The sequence below is a fragment of the Dothidotthia symphoricarpi genome (assembly GCF_010015815.1).
Source record: "Dothidotthia symphoricarpi CBS 119687 unplaced genomic scaffold P153scaffold_5, whole genome shotgun sequence".
In the NCBI taxonomy this organism is placed as follows: Eukaryota; Fungi; Ascomycota; class Dothideomycetes; order Pleosporales; family Dothidotthiaceae; genus Dothidotthia; species Dothidotthia symphoricarpi.
The window spans coordinates 63,565-76,769 of NW_022985012.1; the positions used below are offsets into that span (position 1 = coordinate 63,565).

Consider the following 13,205-nt stretch of genomic DNA (forward strand, 5'->3'; position numbering starts at 1 on the left):
AGTAGCACGTGTATTATAGCAATGAGTATCAGGAGACTCCTTTTGAAAAGGGCCATCGTTTCAATAAACTGCACTACGCATCAACACTGTCAGTGTGTGATCTAACCTACAGTTTATGCCCCGTCTTCTCAACCGCCCTCTTGTAGCCTTCCGTGTTCGTGCAAGTCTGCAACCACTCCTCTACCTTAGGCCAGTTCTTCCCCTGCGTGCCCAACTCCCTCGCCAAGATGAACTCCGCCGAGAACTGCATCATGACATCGGCTGCCGTCACATGATCTCCGCATAGGAACCGTCCACTTGATTTCGAGAGCTCGTCCTCGAGCCAGTTCAAGTCATTTTGGACATTGACCGACAGACCTTTCTCCATGGCTTCGAGAGTTCCTGCTGGTACATCTTTGGGCAGGTTCCAGCGCGTGTACAGAATAGCAATACCATGCAACGCAAATGTAGCTTCAGAAGCGTGGATCCATTGCAGCACTTTGGTGCGAGTTACCAGGTCTTTGGGGATGTATTTCGAGGCTTTGTCGTAGGTTTCGCAGAGATACCTGGCGTGGATCAATTGAAAAATCGCTTATAAACACTATTGTCTGTAGAAATCAAGACCTACTCGGTGATAGCGCCGCTTTCGCCGATCGTGAGGTCGCCGTCTTGGATTGTGGGGAATTTGCCCAGCGGGTTGCCAGATTGACGTTTGAAGTCGTCTGGTGCTTTGCCGGCGGGCGTGCGGCCGGTGGATTTCACGTTGTATTCAAGCCCGAGTTCTTCGAGGAGCCAGGCTGTGCGGATGCAGCGTGAAGCTTGGAGGAACCAAAGTGTGATTGGTGGCATGTTGATTGAGGGTTGCGTTGCTTGGCTATATCTTGGTGAAACGTGATGAAACAATAAGGAGAATGGTCAGAATACAGACATGATTTACATTTTGTAAACATTGCTGCATTTGCTATATTGGGCTGCGGAAATAATTCCGGCGGGGGAGGAGTCATGTAGTGCAAGCTTCCGGGTATGTTGTCCAATCATGCTAGTTCATTTGCACGGACAAAGTCGATGAATTTGTCAATGGACGCCTAGAACATTTGGTTGATGCTATTACCTGTTAACATGACGTCGCCGGTGTCTGTCACTTCATATATAGGAACGCCTCGAAAATCCATACATTGGGGAAGTCTTACTTCTTCGAAGCAATGAAGTCAGCATTAAGAATATCATCGCATAGATCGAGATGAGTAACTTACATGACCGACGATATCGATTTGCATCTACACTGTTAGCGGTCTGTGCCAGTCGTTTGACAACTGAATCGAAGATGAGTAGTATCGCTGGTCGTGTCTATATAGCTTCATGAATGTTTTTTGAGGAGGTAACCGTAGTACTCGAAGCTATCGCCGCCCCCCATAACTTCCATCTCAAGATCCCACTCGTTGTCGCGGTTGAGAATAGGTTTGACGAAGTGGGGTTGTCGGTACGTGATGTACAAGAAGAAGCCATCGTCTTTAAGCACACGGTGAACCTGACCTTGGAGTGAGCGATCTATGCTGGACCAATTGTACACTAAAATAAGTGGAAGGTTGAGGCGTTATACACTTACCTCAGACATGTATCTCCCACTATTGTCCATAACCTCACTCGGAGGACTCCATGGACTCCCAAAGATCATGGCATCAAGTGTGCCCTTGTCAAATGCGACGTCGATACTTTTCGACTCGAAGTCTTTCATGTCTCTCACGTCACCGTTCAGCCATTGTACACCCACTTCCTGTGCATGCCTCGACTTCATGAGATCGACCACAACAGTCGAGAAGTCAAGACATATTTGGTTTGCGTATCCTCTCTTCAGTAGGTCGTATGGGATCGTCTGAACTCATTCAGTACGTATAACATGATATGAGCGATTTTGCTGAACATACACTGTCTCCACTTCCAAGATGCAGTATTTTCGGCTGTGACTCTGCTTTTCGAATTGCGAACAGGTGTTTGGAGAAGAAAGGTTCCAATGACTCAAAGTCTCGGAACCATTCGTGCGTGGGTTTGGAACTGTCAGCCGCTTTCGCGTACCGCTCGTCCCAGAACGACGCATGGCCTAGAGCGGCGCCCTCGTCTGTTTTGGGCATGTCTGATGCTGGGTCGAGATGAGACGAATGTCGCACGGCCTGGCGCAGAATATTGTGAGCTGCGAGACGGGAAATTTAGGCGGGGTGCGTCCGTGCCCTGGCGATCCAGCAATACGAGGTGCAACCAAAAACAAGCACTACAAATTCATCAAGTCCGCTGGCTTTTCGAGACATTCTTGAAGTATCTGCCATGAGGTTGTCCTGCTCCCAACATGTGGAGCGGTTATCGCATGTTAGGCTCGTACCACGTCCTGGTAGCTTGCAGGGGTCGAGACCTCGGACGTCATGGCTTACGTGTGGGGTAGAGCAACAACACATTGCCTCGCCGAGGCTTGACAATCGTCTATCATTAACATTCTGTCAGTCCAAGCAGAGGCGCTCATCATAGTATTCGGGTTGAACCATATTACACAAGTTGCAAAACAAGCTATGGCGCTACCGGAGAAGCCTATCCTGTTCTACTACAAAGGTTCAGTATATTCTCAGAGAGTGCTGTGCTACCTATGGCTTCGCGGTATTGAATTCGATGAATGTGTAAGTATCATACAAGCATTCGCATTGGAGTTTACTCACACTACATCTCAGATCCAACCGCCTGTGATGCCGCGTCCGGATCTATCCTCACTTGACGTCGCATACAGGCGCATACCTCTTATGGCCATAGGTAAAGACGTTTATTGTGACTCACGTCTCATTATCTCAAAGCTGGAGTCTACATACCCCAACAGCACACTGGCACCAGCAACATCCGCCGATGCTGGTGTTAGAAAGCTTTTCGAGAGCTGGACGGTCGACGGCGGTATCTTCATCAACGCTGTCAAACTTATGCCTTACTGGACGCCAGGAAGTTTCCTATCGAATGAAGCGTTTGTCGACGATAGAGCGCAACTCAGTGGCCGGCGTATGACGGCTGAGCTGATGAAAGCCGGAAGGCCCAATGGATTGCAACATATACGACAGGCTCTGGATATGCTAGAGAACACTTTCCTTGCAGATGATCGAAAATGGATTTTGGACACGAAAGAGCCTAGTCTGGCTGATCTCGACGCTATATGGCCGTTCGCGTGGTTGATTTTGGACCAATTCATGAAGGGCGCTTTGTCGGAAGAGCACATCAACGAAACAATCTATCCAAAGACATACGCATGGGTGCGCCGCTTCATGGTTGAGGTGGAGAAGGGGAAAGGTCGTTCCCCAGAACCGAATACGCTAGATGGTAAAATCATGAGCAACAGAATATTGGGTTCTTCCACATCACCAGAGGTTACCACCTTCATCGTAAACGATCCCTTGATGGTTCAAGCTGGTGACGAAGTCGAGGTTTTTCCATCTGATTATGGTCAAAATAACAAGGACCGTGGTACTCTTGTTGGACTGACAACACACGAGGTCGTGATACGGAACAAAAAAGGTCTACATCTGCATTTTCCACGCTGGAACTACTGCATTGAAAAGCTCGCGCCCGACGTGTCGATCCCAGCATCGATCAGCAGCGTGGAAAAGGTCCCCAAAATGCGTCTGATCTACCACTATGCATCGCCATACACACGAAAAGTCTTCATGCTCGCTCACGAACTCGGTCTAGCAAAACATATCACGTTAGAAAAGGTCGTCGTTTGCCCGATCTCGTTTCCTGGTTGGAGCGATAACAATGACGATGTTGCCAAGTTCAACCCTCTGGCTAAGATCCCCTGTCTCGTATCTGACGACGTACCAGGTGGTATCTTTGACTCGCGCGTGATTTGCGAGTATTTGAGCAGTCTAGCTCCAATCAAACCCAAAAAAGATGCAAATTACTGGCAACTTCGCACTCTCCATGCCTGTGCGGACGGCATCTTGGACGCGTCTGTGCTCGTCACGTATGAGGAACGCATACGTAAAGAGCGTGGCTTATACTTTGATGAATGGGTTCAGGGTCAAGCACTGAAAATCTCACGCGCTTTAGACCGGTTCGAAAGCGCAGCAAACGAGGGTGTCCTTCCAGTTCCAGGGACCGGGCCTGCGTCGGTTGATGAGATTGCTGTAGCCGTAGCGTTGGTTGTGACAGAGAAGATGGGATATCTCGGTGTGAAGTGGAGGGAGGGAAGGCCGAAGTTGGTGGAGTGGATGAGCAAGTGGGAGGGTAGGGGGAGTTTCTTGGAAACTCCACCAAGCAAAGAGTGGACTATCAAAGAAGACGCAGGCGGGAGTTCCAAAATCTGAGTATCAGTGTTGTTGATGCCAACTAAGATGTTTCTATTTAGATTAGATATTCAAATATACAGTAGTCAAACTAGTCAATTGTAAGTTTGAACTCTGTATGATTATGAACAAGACATATGTAGGCAGCGAGCTTAGTTTGCAATAGGCAACACATTTGAAAGCAAAACAACAGTAGCTATCCAAAAGAGCTTCAAGTCCAGGACAGCCAAGCTCGAGGTCCAATCATTGCTTCTAGCCTGACTGCGTCTATTCATCGCAAAAACTTTGCATATCAATTGGATCAAGCCTCCGTCGATCGTCTCCAAAACCTTCCAACACGTCGAGCTTTTTGCTCTTCTGAGCTCCCTATCACACGTCCCTTGACTGGTTGTTTCATCTCACCAAGCTTGTAGTTCTGCAGGAAGAACGACAGTGGAAAGATAGGCGCAGCCGCAACAAGCGCACCGATCAGCAGCAGACGCATTGTCTCTTGGTACGCACGGTTGATTGCGATGCGTGCCGGAGAGCCGGCCGGGTAGGTTATATAGTCCGAAGACTTGGTGATGTCGCCATAGATAAGTGTGTAGTCTGCAGCCATGTCCTCTGGCAGATACTGTTGTAGCTTGTGAGGAATGTATGTGCTCCAGATTGCGCCAGAGATGGCTGATCCGACTGCGCCGCCAACTTCGAGAAGTGTGAGCCAGACGGTTGTGGCTGCGGCGACTTGTTGATGACTCGCACTCGCTTGAACACCAAGTTGAACCGGCACATTGAGGAAGCCACCGCCAACACCAATGGCAATTTGTGTACCGATAAGCGTGGCGGTTGTGGCATCTTCATTTCGGTAGCAAAGCATGATGCCCATGCCCATCAGGTATATGCAAGAACCAAAAGTAACATAGTATTTGTAGTGCCCAGTGTACTTAATGACAAGTGAAACGACGATTGAAGATACTGTTGAGCTGAATGAGAACACGCGGGTGATGTTGCCTGCGGTAGTGATGGATTTGTTCTGCACAATGAGTAGGTAAGAGTAGAAGTACGGGAACACACTCAAGTAGAAAGCCACTGTGCTCTTTATTAGCTCACATTATTGCCTGTACATGATATGCTTACTGAAGTAAAAGAACGCAATCAGAGTACCCGCGATGACTGTTCTGTTCCTGAAAAGATTTGGTGGGAAAAACGCCTTGGGCGCCAACTTCTTGCTAGTTTCCCAGAATGGAAATGCGATCAAGGTCACACCTCCAACAACAATCATGGCGATCATGCTAGGGTTTTTCCATTCGTGATCCGCGTTAGGTGCTAACTAGTCTCGAGTCAGCGTGTATTCTGTGTGTACTATGCATATTTACACTCACAGTGAGCGGCAACAATATCAGCGAAATGGCGGCAGCAAGTAACAGCAGGCCAAAGATATCCATGTCGAACCACAAATTCTTGAAGACCTCAAACACTGTATGACCCTTGAGTGAACTAGGAAAAGAATATCCAAGTCTTTTCGCTTTCTTCTGATTCATCCACAGACTCACAGCGAGTGGAACGTAGCAGATCGGCAAGACGATGGCCCAGATACCATAGCCCCAACGCCATGTCATGCTCGTCAAGATATTCTTGCCTACATTTGGGCCTGCCCATACAGTCCACAGGAACGGCACATCGAATAATGTAGAGTACAAGGCGCGGTTGAGTAAGTCAGTCGTGTCCGCCACGAAGATCTGTTGCAGGATCTGGAGGCCGTTGAAACCCGCAGCCCAAAAGATTTGCGCTGAAGCAAAAGTCTTAACGTTGTTCGAAGCTGCTTGCTGGATGTAGCCAATGGTGTACAAAAAGATCGTAAGCGTGAAGGACTCAAGTCGACCGAATACATCGGCAATTTTGCCCATGGGTGGCTTGATGACTGCGCTGACCACGCCTTGAATAACAGCGACAGTTGAAACGAGGGAGTGCTGCTGGAAAGCGCTGGTCGCATATGGTGTCATAAGACCAGTGACTTGGATCTCGAGAGATGTCACCTAGAGTCGTGGTACATTGTTAGAGTAATCATCGTAAGTAATCGGTACACAAATTATCACTTACATTAGCAATCAAAAGCAGACTGTTACGACTGTCAGTTCGAATTCCCACTGTTGCTAGAAACGCTTGACCTACGCTACATAAGCGATAATGAGGGATGCTTTGGTCCAACTTTTGCTCACGGCTTCGATACGTGTCACGCCAGTCTGAGATTCCGGGGTTCCATCCATCATATTGCTGGAATGGTTAGGTTCGCGATCTCGCTGGTTTATAGTGTCGCCCATATTGAAGGTCTTTCCTCCACTGGACTGACAATGGAAGGTTTTCAAGATCAGACGCTACTCAGTACAGCGGAGTTGACCGTATTTGTCCAATACCATACTCCAAAACAGCGGTTAGCACTAGGTAGACTAGGCGACGATTTGCGAGCCAAGTCTGACAGCAGTGACATGGCGGATGCTCCTCAGGCTGCCGAAACCTTGTCAGAGCCTTGACCACGGAGTCCTACATAAGAGCCGAGTCTGCCTTGCCCGAGTGCATCATTATTGTGGCGTTTGTTGAATAGTTTGACATGTACCCACCCGGGTGCATAGCATTTTTCTCTATCGTGAGCCCTTTACTTGCTACAAACCTTGATGAAGGCTTTGCGACCCTTGAAAGTGCCAAGGCACAGTTATTAGGTACACAAATGAAGCTGAAGCCATCGTTTAAAAGACCTCGTTCTTACGCTGAGGCTTTTTGGAAACTTATCGATTGGCTTTCCACCCCTGCATGCACCTGAGGCAGGGTGTGGATGGGAGAGGGCACCTGTGGATTTGGATATTCTGCTTCGGACATGGCTTGCATTTGACCGAAGATTTTCTTTTTGCTGCATGTGAAAGTTCTTTCGTCCGACCAGACTTGCGGCCAAGGCTGAAATTCGCAACCTGTGCAGAAGCATTGCATGGCTTAGTATGTACGAGGTCTGATTCGTCTAGTGGAGGTATCCATGCGCAAGACAAGCGAGGCAGATGGTCCTTCAAACCGATACAGCGCTTAACATTCACAGTGCATACTGTAGAGATGCACCAGCCGAATTGAACCGGCTCCAATAAACATCAACCTACAGGACTAACCTTGGCTTTGGTCCTCCAATATTGCATTGGCACTCGATAACGTCGCGTGGTGGGCCATCACGCATTACGGTGATTTTGGGAAATCGAAAGAGCCTGTTGCCGGTTGGCTCTACGATATGTTTTATGGGAGCCAATGGACTTGGTGTTTGGCACCTTTGGTACCCGCAACTCATTCACACGTGTGAAGGGGCTAGGTACGAGCACAAAGGAGACAAGGCTGAGCTACAATAATCATTCCTATTCCGGCAGCGCGTTTTGGGAAGATAGCACGTCAGTTGAACCAACCAACGACAGCCTGAACTTAACCGAGCCCTGCAGCCAACCTCTGAAACTTGGGGGCTGAGTCGTTCGTATCGCTGTGTTCGTCCTGCACCAAGGCAGGCAAGATAGAGCCCCAGCCATTAGCCGCAATGTCGCTCTTTTCCTTCTTCCTCCTTGTGCAAAGCACCTACCATGGACCTCCCAGCACAGGTTGTGTCGAAGGACGATCAGCGTGAAATCCAAGAGGCCTCGTTGAGCCATCAGATACCCCGCAAACCATTCGACAAGCATATCCATGAAACTGTTTACCTCGAGGTTGAGGAGCGGCTACGTGCCCGAGAACAGCTTCCCGGATACTCATCATGGAGCAAGAATATGCGCCTCTATACGCTATTGCGCATGCTGGGATACCAGGATGGGGATCAGGTCTTCCAAAAATTCGAAAACGAGAAGATTGGAGACTTTTGGTTGCCTTTGACCACCCACGTCTGGAAACAGCTGGCTTCGGGGCCCGGATTCGATCTACTAAAGCTCATGGATGCGCAGCGTCACGTCATGTCCGACTCAAAGCAGATGGATGAACACAACCTGCTCGTTCCCTTCTTCGAGCAACGATACATACCAGGTTCTCGGGCGCGATCTCATCGATACTTGGAGTACGCCAGATCTCACTTCGAAGATCTAGATGAGATAGGCAGGGGCAGCTCTGCGTGTGTGATACATGTGCGACATAAATTCTCGGGCAAGGAATTCGCATGCAAACGCTTTCCCCGAATGAAACATATCAGTAGACAACGGGACCAGCTGAAAGTATTCGAGCAAGAAGTCAAGATACTTCAGAGTATCAGACATCATCATATCGTCGGTCTGGTCGCGAGCTTCACGGATCTGGAAAGCTTCTCACTCATCCTGGATCCAATAGCTGATATCACACTCTCAAAGATGTTAAAACAAGATAAATCACTCTCAGACAAAGATATTGCTACCTTACGTTGCTCTTTCAACTGTCTTGCGACAGCCTTGACTTTCCTCCATGCAAATTCTGTGCGACATAAGGACATTAAGCCGAGCAACATCTTATTGAGTGAAGGACGTGTATTACTTTGCGATTTCGGTATCTCGCTCGAATGGACAGAGGGTGACAACGGTACCACTGAAGGGTGCTATCCGAGTTTCACACGTCGTTATGCCGCTCCCGAGGTTCTCCGTAGTGACGCCAGTCGAAACTCCAAAACTGACGTCTGGTCTCTCGGTTGCGTATTCCTTGAGATAGCAAGCGCCATTAAGGGGATCTCTTTCGATGATATCAATGTGGGTGAGTGTGTGGAGGGCAAGGGCTTGTCGTCAGCAGCGATGGGAGACTGGTTAATGAGTATAAGAAACGAACATGAGGATGCCATTGATGAATTACCAATAGGCTGGACACTTGCAATGGTATGTCACGGCGCCGGGAGATGAATCATGCACGCTCATAACTTGCAGGTCATGCACGATGCTCACGATCGTCCGGCAGCGAGTCACGTTGTCAGCAGAATCCATGAAAGTACCAGAAAACATGGTCTAACTGGCAAATTTCTTGCTTCTTGTTGCCGAAGATCCGGGTTTGACTCGCTCTCCGGGTCCTCCATATGTTCCGCTCGGACAAGTATTCCCTCATCGGAATCTCATGCACACACCGATTTTGCAGCTCCGCCACGAGACGTCTCTATACCCCGGTCATATCGACATCAACCATCCACTAGCCAAAGGAGCGAAGGCGTATCCATTCCAGGACGTAGCTCTAGTAATAGATCTACGCCTATACGGCTTTCTCGATCCCAAGTGCGGCAAAATAGCGGCGGTGGTGTCAGTATTTCCAATAATGCTATCCTCTCCTCGGCAAGAACATCAACCACTACACCTAGGACATCATTGGGCTCTGACTCAGCATACTATGAAACTCCTGTGATATCGGGCCTCGCGATCGAAGGATATTCGGATATAGCTGTCCTGGCGGCCCCGGCGTTGATTCACGGTTCCTCGAGCGTCTGTGGTATTCGCGACCACGAGAAACATCTCTTCGAAGAGCCTTGCGCATCGTTTACTATGAGAGAGTCTGCTACAATCCAGAAATCCTCACACTGCTGTAACAATCTTGAAAACATAGTTCAAGTGTTCGAAACACCTCGTGCAAGCATGAACGGCCGACGGTCTTTGACATCACCCGTTTGGAAAGTTACACGCAGATTGGTCTTAAGCAACACCACACCTCACAATCCGAGATGTTGCTACTCTTTCTGGCTTCCTCTCACCGATATTCGCTTCTCTCTGTGCGAAACAACAGTAACTCTACAATGGTCAGATTGCAACCAACCACAGCAAGGAAGCACATACGATCACCGTGAATACTGGAGCTGGGTATATGACCCTGTAAGACCTAACAATCAAATCACAGTCGTCTTTAATGACATGGTAAATGCTAGGGCTTTCTTAGATGTTATTCATCTCTCACAGGATGATGGGTCGACGCTCGACATATCTTCGTCGCAAAAAGTACGAATCTTGGATGGTATGAGACCTGACAACAAGGAAGGCGTCATAGGTTTGACACTTCACGAAGAGACTTTCTCTGAGTTGAAACTTGTTGTTGTCGGGCAACACATCGACTTCCGCATGGAGAGATCCTTAGATAATCGCAGCTTCGATGTGCGATTGAACAACGTATCCAAACCAACATATCATTCTGACCTTATTCACAACTCTGCTCGGAGCAGGAACAGAGCAGCTAGGTTCAGTGAGGCACTATTGATCCCAACTTCAGTTGCAGTATCGGCTCTGCTCGCTGCTGATTCTGAGTCGCCTGTACCACCGCCTTGTGAGTTTGCGCCAACCCCATATGAGTTATCCAGACTGACCTAGAATAGCTATTGCTACGATGTTCTACGGCCTCACGGGCTGGAGATTGCAATTTTTCGCTTCGGTTAAACAAGTAAAGTCTGAGAAGCATGCTCTAAGTATGAGTAAGAAGCGATACGGTGTGGCAGACGTTATGCTCTGGAGAAAGGATGTTGAGGATACAGTCTTAGCCCGTATAGCTATTCGACCTTCGGGTGAAGGCAGTGTCTGGATAAGTGGGAGAAGTAAGCCATCATCTTTACCGCGCTCAGTAGCAACGGAGTTAACAGTCACCACTCTAGTCAGTGCTTCATCATCTGTATTTTCGAGCTCCAAGGACGCATCTTGTTGGTTTGACATATTTGGCAAACAACACGGCCGTTTGCTCGATGTGTTCAACATGGCTGCTGTCAGTGAGCTCGCTCAGGATGACCCTTCTTCTGTAGATCCAACATTCGGATTCCAGTATGAATCCAGGCGTATTACACTGCACATTCAAGATCGCAAGCACCGACAGAAGTTTACCGAAGTGTTTGAAGAGCTTATACACGCTACCGCCAACAGCCCGCCAGCTTCAAACGCGATCGGAACTCTAGTCACCCGACCGAGACATGTTCTTCCTACACCTTTAGCTTAAAAACGTATTGTATATCAGCATCTATGATTCGCGGATGGGTTGTTCTACTCCTTGGTATGCATGGGTATTTTCTGTTAGTCGTTATCCTAATTAATCACATCTCAATAGTTTAAAATATTGAACTGTCACGTCGATCTGCTTTCGCACATGTAAGATTGTTGACTAATTTAGATGATACGTGCCTTGCTTTGTGTCAGCGAATACACGTTTTTGATGATCAATCACAACGATCATGTCGTGGACACCATATTGGATATGCCGTGGCTCACAATTCCACTCTTCGGAATGAATTTGAGACCCCCAGCTCTAACGGCGAAAGTATCCTACCCCGCAACGCACGCCTATCAAGTCTTTGGTAATATTATAACAAACCTACTGTGCGTGTACACCTCATACGTGTTCGACACATTTACACTTGTATAGAGCGGCTTATTCTAGTGTACTTCTGTGGGAACGGTAATGTGTCCGCCGTAGTGTGCTAATACCTCTTCACTGCCGTGAGTATCAGTGTAGAGTGAGTCATTCTTGCGCTTTCGTTGACCAGTACTACCACTTCTTACGCTTTTCATCTTGACGTTGTATGTTGTTCGTTCGTATACGGCATTCTGTGTGCCAAAACGGCTGCGAATGATGGCAGCGAAAGCGGGGGCACACCCGATGATGACAGCTGAAACAAGTATTTACGGGCTATGCAACACAGATTGGAGGGGGAAGAACGTACCCATCGAAGTCTCGATGACAGTCCACATCTGCAGCCACTTCGGATCTGGGGACTTTGGCACTCCATCTTTGACCCCTACCTGAACCACACGGAGAGTGGCGAACAACTTGATATGCGGTGCGATGTCAGTGTAAGTGTTGAACAGGGCGGTCATGCCCAAGAAGCACTTACAACGCATATCCAGCCACTGCCAAAGAGTACGAAAACACCAAGCTTCTGTGTTCTTGGCATCTGGAGATTCCAAGTCATGCGAAATGGGAGGAACATCACTGAAAATGTTAGCGCAGTCATGCTTCTGGAGCACTGGCATGAATACCTGAAATATCAGTCGCTACATCGACTGCGTATGCAAACCACAAGCTGAATTGCGCCCGTTTTTGTTCATTAGGCTTTGCGCATATACCTTCGTTGTATTTTGCCTCTTGATCGTCGCAGACGAGGATAGTACTCAAGGCACTTCCGATGTAAGACTTCGTAGCTGTCAGTGAAAGACATTCGTATGTTGCTTGTAACGTACCAAGATGCAGAACGCCAAAATTCCCCACCAGATGATGGTAAACTTGGATGGAGTTTGATCCAGTAGCCTACGGTATAAGGCCAATAGGGAGAGCTTCACCAAGGTGAGGGACGAGTAAAACAACAGTTGACCCGCTGTCAACCATCGGTAAACCATTCCTGCATCTTGAACTATAAAGGTATCCTCAAGTCAATTTCAGCCTGTTACGAATATGCTGAATCAGGGATACTCACGAATATCTGGATAAGGTGGGATCTCGCCTCTCTGCATACCCTCGGCACGGTACAGTGGGCCATTCTCCTTGAGATACATGACCCACATTGCAAGGTAGCATATGTAGGAGAGATAGCAGAAGAAGTCGTGCATCTCGAAGTTCCGCTTGGTAACGCGAATAAGAACGCGTGCGACAAAGACTAACGAGGTCAAAGCTAGCATGACTGTGTTTACACCTTCCAGCTGACCCCTGCTCATGGTAGCTGGAAGGTCCGTCTTATCCCAAGCCACATCTGATAAATCATCGGAACTCATAATGTGGAAGTGGTGTGCGTCTCAAAGGTCAGGTTTTAATGAGGGCTTGTGGTCAGGGTAGCGTTGTCTTTTATGTCTTTGGGAAGACGGCCGACTATTTACGGCGTGGGTTTTCGTCTTTGAAACACAAATGATAACACTTGATAGAGCGCTACAGCATAACCCGAAGAATTCTTATCCTTCTCACCCAGGCACAGACCCCTTTGTGTTACTGCGCAACCCTCATGCGGAGGTAAATGAAGACACA

At 48.3% G+C, this 13,205-nt stretch overlaps 6 protein-coding genes across 6 annotated transcripts; 2 read left to right on the forward strand and 4 right to left on the reverse strand.

Moving 5' to 3' along the window:
* Window positions 1–27: 27 nt before the first annotated feature.
* On the reverse strand, window positions 28–1,083 carry P153DRAFT_364326 (glutathione S-transferase). Its single transcript, XM_033667572.1, has 2 exons — window positions 608–1,083; window positions 28–545 (listed from the first exon to the last, which is right to left on the reverse strand). Exons 1-2 carry the CDS (start codon window positions 826–828, stop codon window positions 107–109), a joined length of 660 nt encoding a protein of 219 aa, XP_033526228.1. The 5' UTR covers window positions 829–1,083; the 3' UTR covers window positions 28–106.
* P153DRAFT_364327 (uncharacterized protein) lies at window positions 930–2,320 on the reverse strand. Its single transcript, XM_033667573.1, has 4 exons — window positions 1,905–2,320; window positions 1,586–1,852; window positions 1,233–1,507; window positions 930–1,171 (listed from the first exon to the last, which is right to left on the reverse strand). Exons 1-3 carry the CDS (start codon window positions 2,106–2,108, stop codon window positions 1,337–1,339), a joined length of 642 nt encoding a protein of 213 aa, XP_033526229.1. The 5' UTR covers window positions 2,109–2,320; the 3' UTR covers window positions 930–1,171; window positions 1,233–1,336.
* On the forward strand, window positions 2,271–4,440 carry P153DRAFT_429100 (uncharacterized protein). Its single transcript, XM_033672752.1, has 2 exons — window positions 2,271–2,642; window positions 2,694–4,440. The coding sequence occupies exons 1-2, from the start codon at window positions 2,538–2,540 to the stop codon at window positions 4,308–4,310; spliced, it is 1,722 nt and encodes a 573-aa protein (XP_033526230.1). The 5' UTR covers window positions 2,271–2,537; the 3' UTR covers window positions 4,311–4,440.
* Window positions 4,441–4,553: 113 nt separating this feature from the next.
* P153DRAFT_310142 (MFS general substrate transporter) lies at window positions 4,554–6,550 on the reverse strand. The gene is made up of 5 exons (XM_033664762.1): window positions 6,441–6,550; window positions 6,369–6,387; window positions 5,651–6,304; window positions 5,406–5,598; window positions 4,554–5,357 (listed from the first exon to the last, which is right to left on the reverse strand). Exons 1-5 carry the CDS (start codon window positions 6,536–6,538, stop codon window positions 4,591–4,593), a joined length of 1,731 nt encoding a protein of 576 aa, XP_033526231.1. The 5' UTR covers window positions 6,539–6,550; the 3' UTR covers window positions 4,554–4,590.
* A 1,938-nt stretch (window positions 6,551–8,488) lies between these two features.
* P153DRAFT_278024 (kinase-like protein) lies at window positions 8,489–8,986 on the forward strand (the record flags this gene model as incomplete). Its single annotated transcript, XM_033662949.1, has 1 exon — window positions 8,489–8,986. A coding segment is annotated over one exon (498 nt), but the record flags the coding sequence as incomplete, so codon positions are not given.
* A 2,640-nt stretch (window positions 8,987–11,626) lies between these two features.
* P153DRAFT_373712 (uncharacterized protein) lies at window positions 11,627–12,958 on the reverse strand (the record flags this gene model as incomplete). The annotated part of the gene is made up of 4 exons (XM_033669473.1): window positions 11,627–11,813; window positions 11,877–12,019; window positions 12,085–12,182; window positions 12,664–12,958. The coding sequence occupies 4 exons, from the start codon at window positions 12,956–12,958 to the stop codon at window positions 11,627–11,629; spliced, it is 723 nt and encodes a 240-aa protein (XP_033526233.1).
* Between the last annotated feature and the right edge of the window lie 247 nt (window positions 12,959–13,205).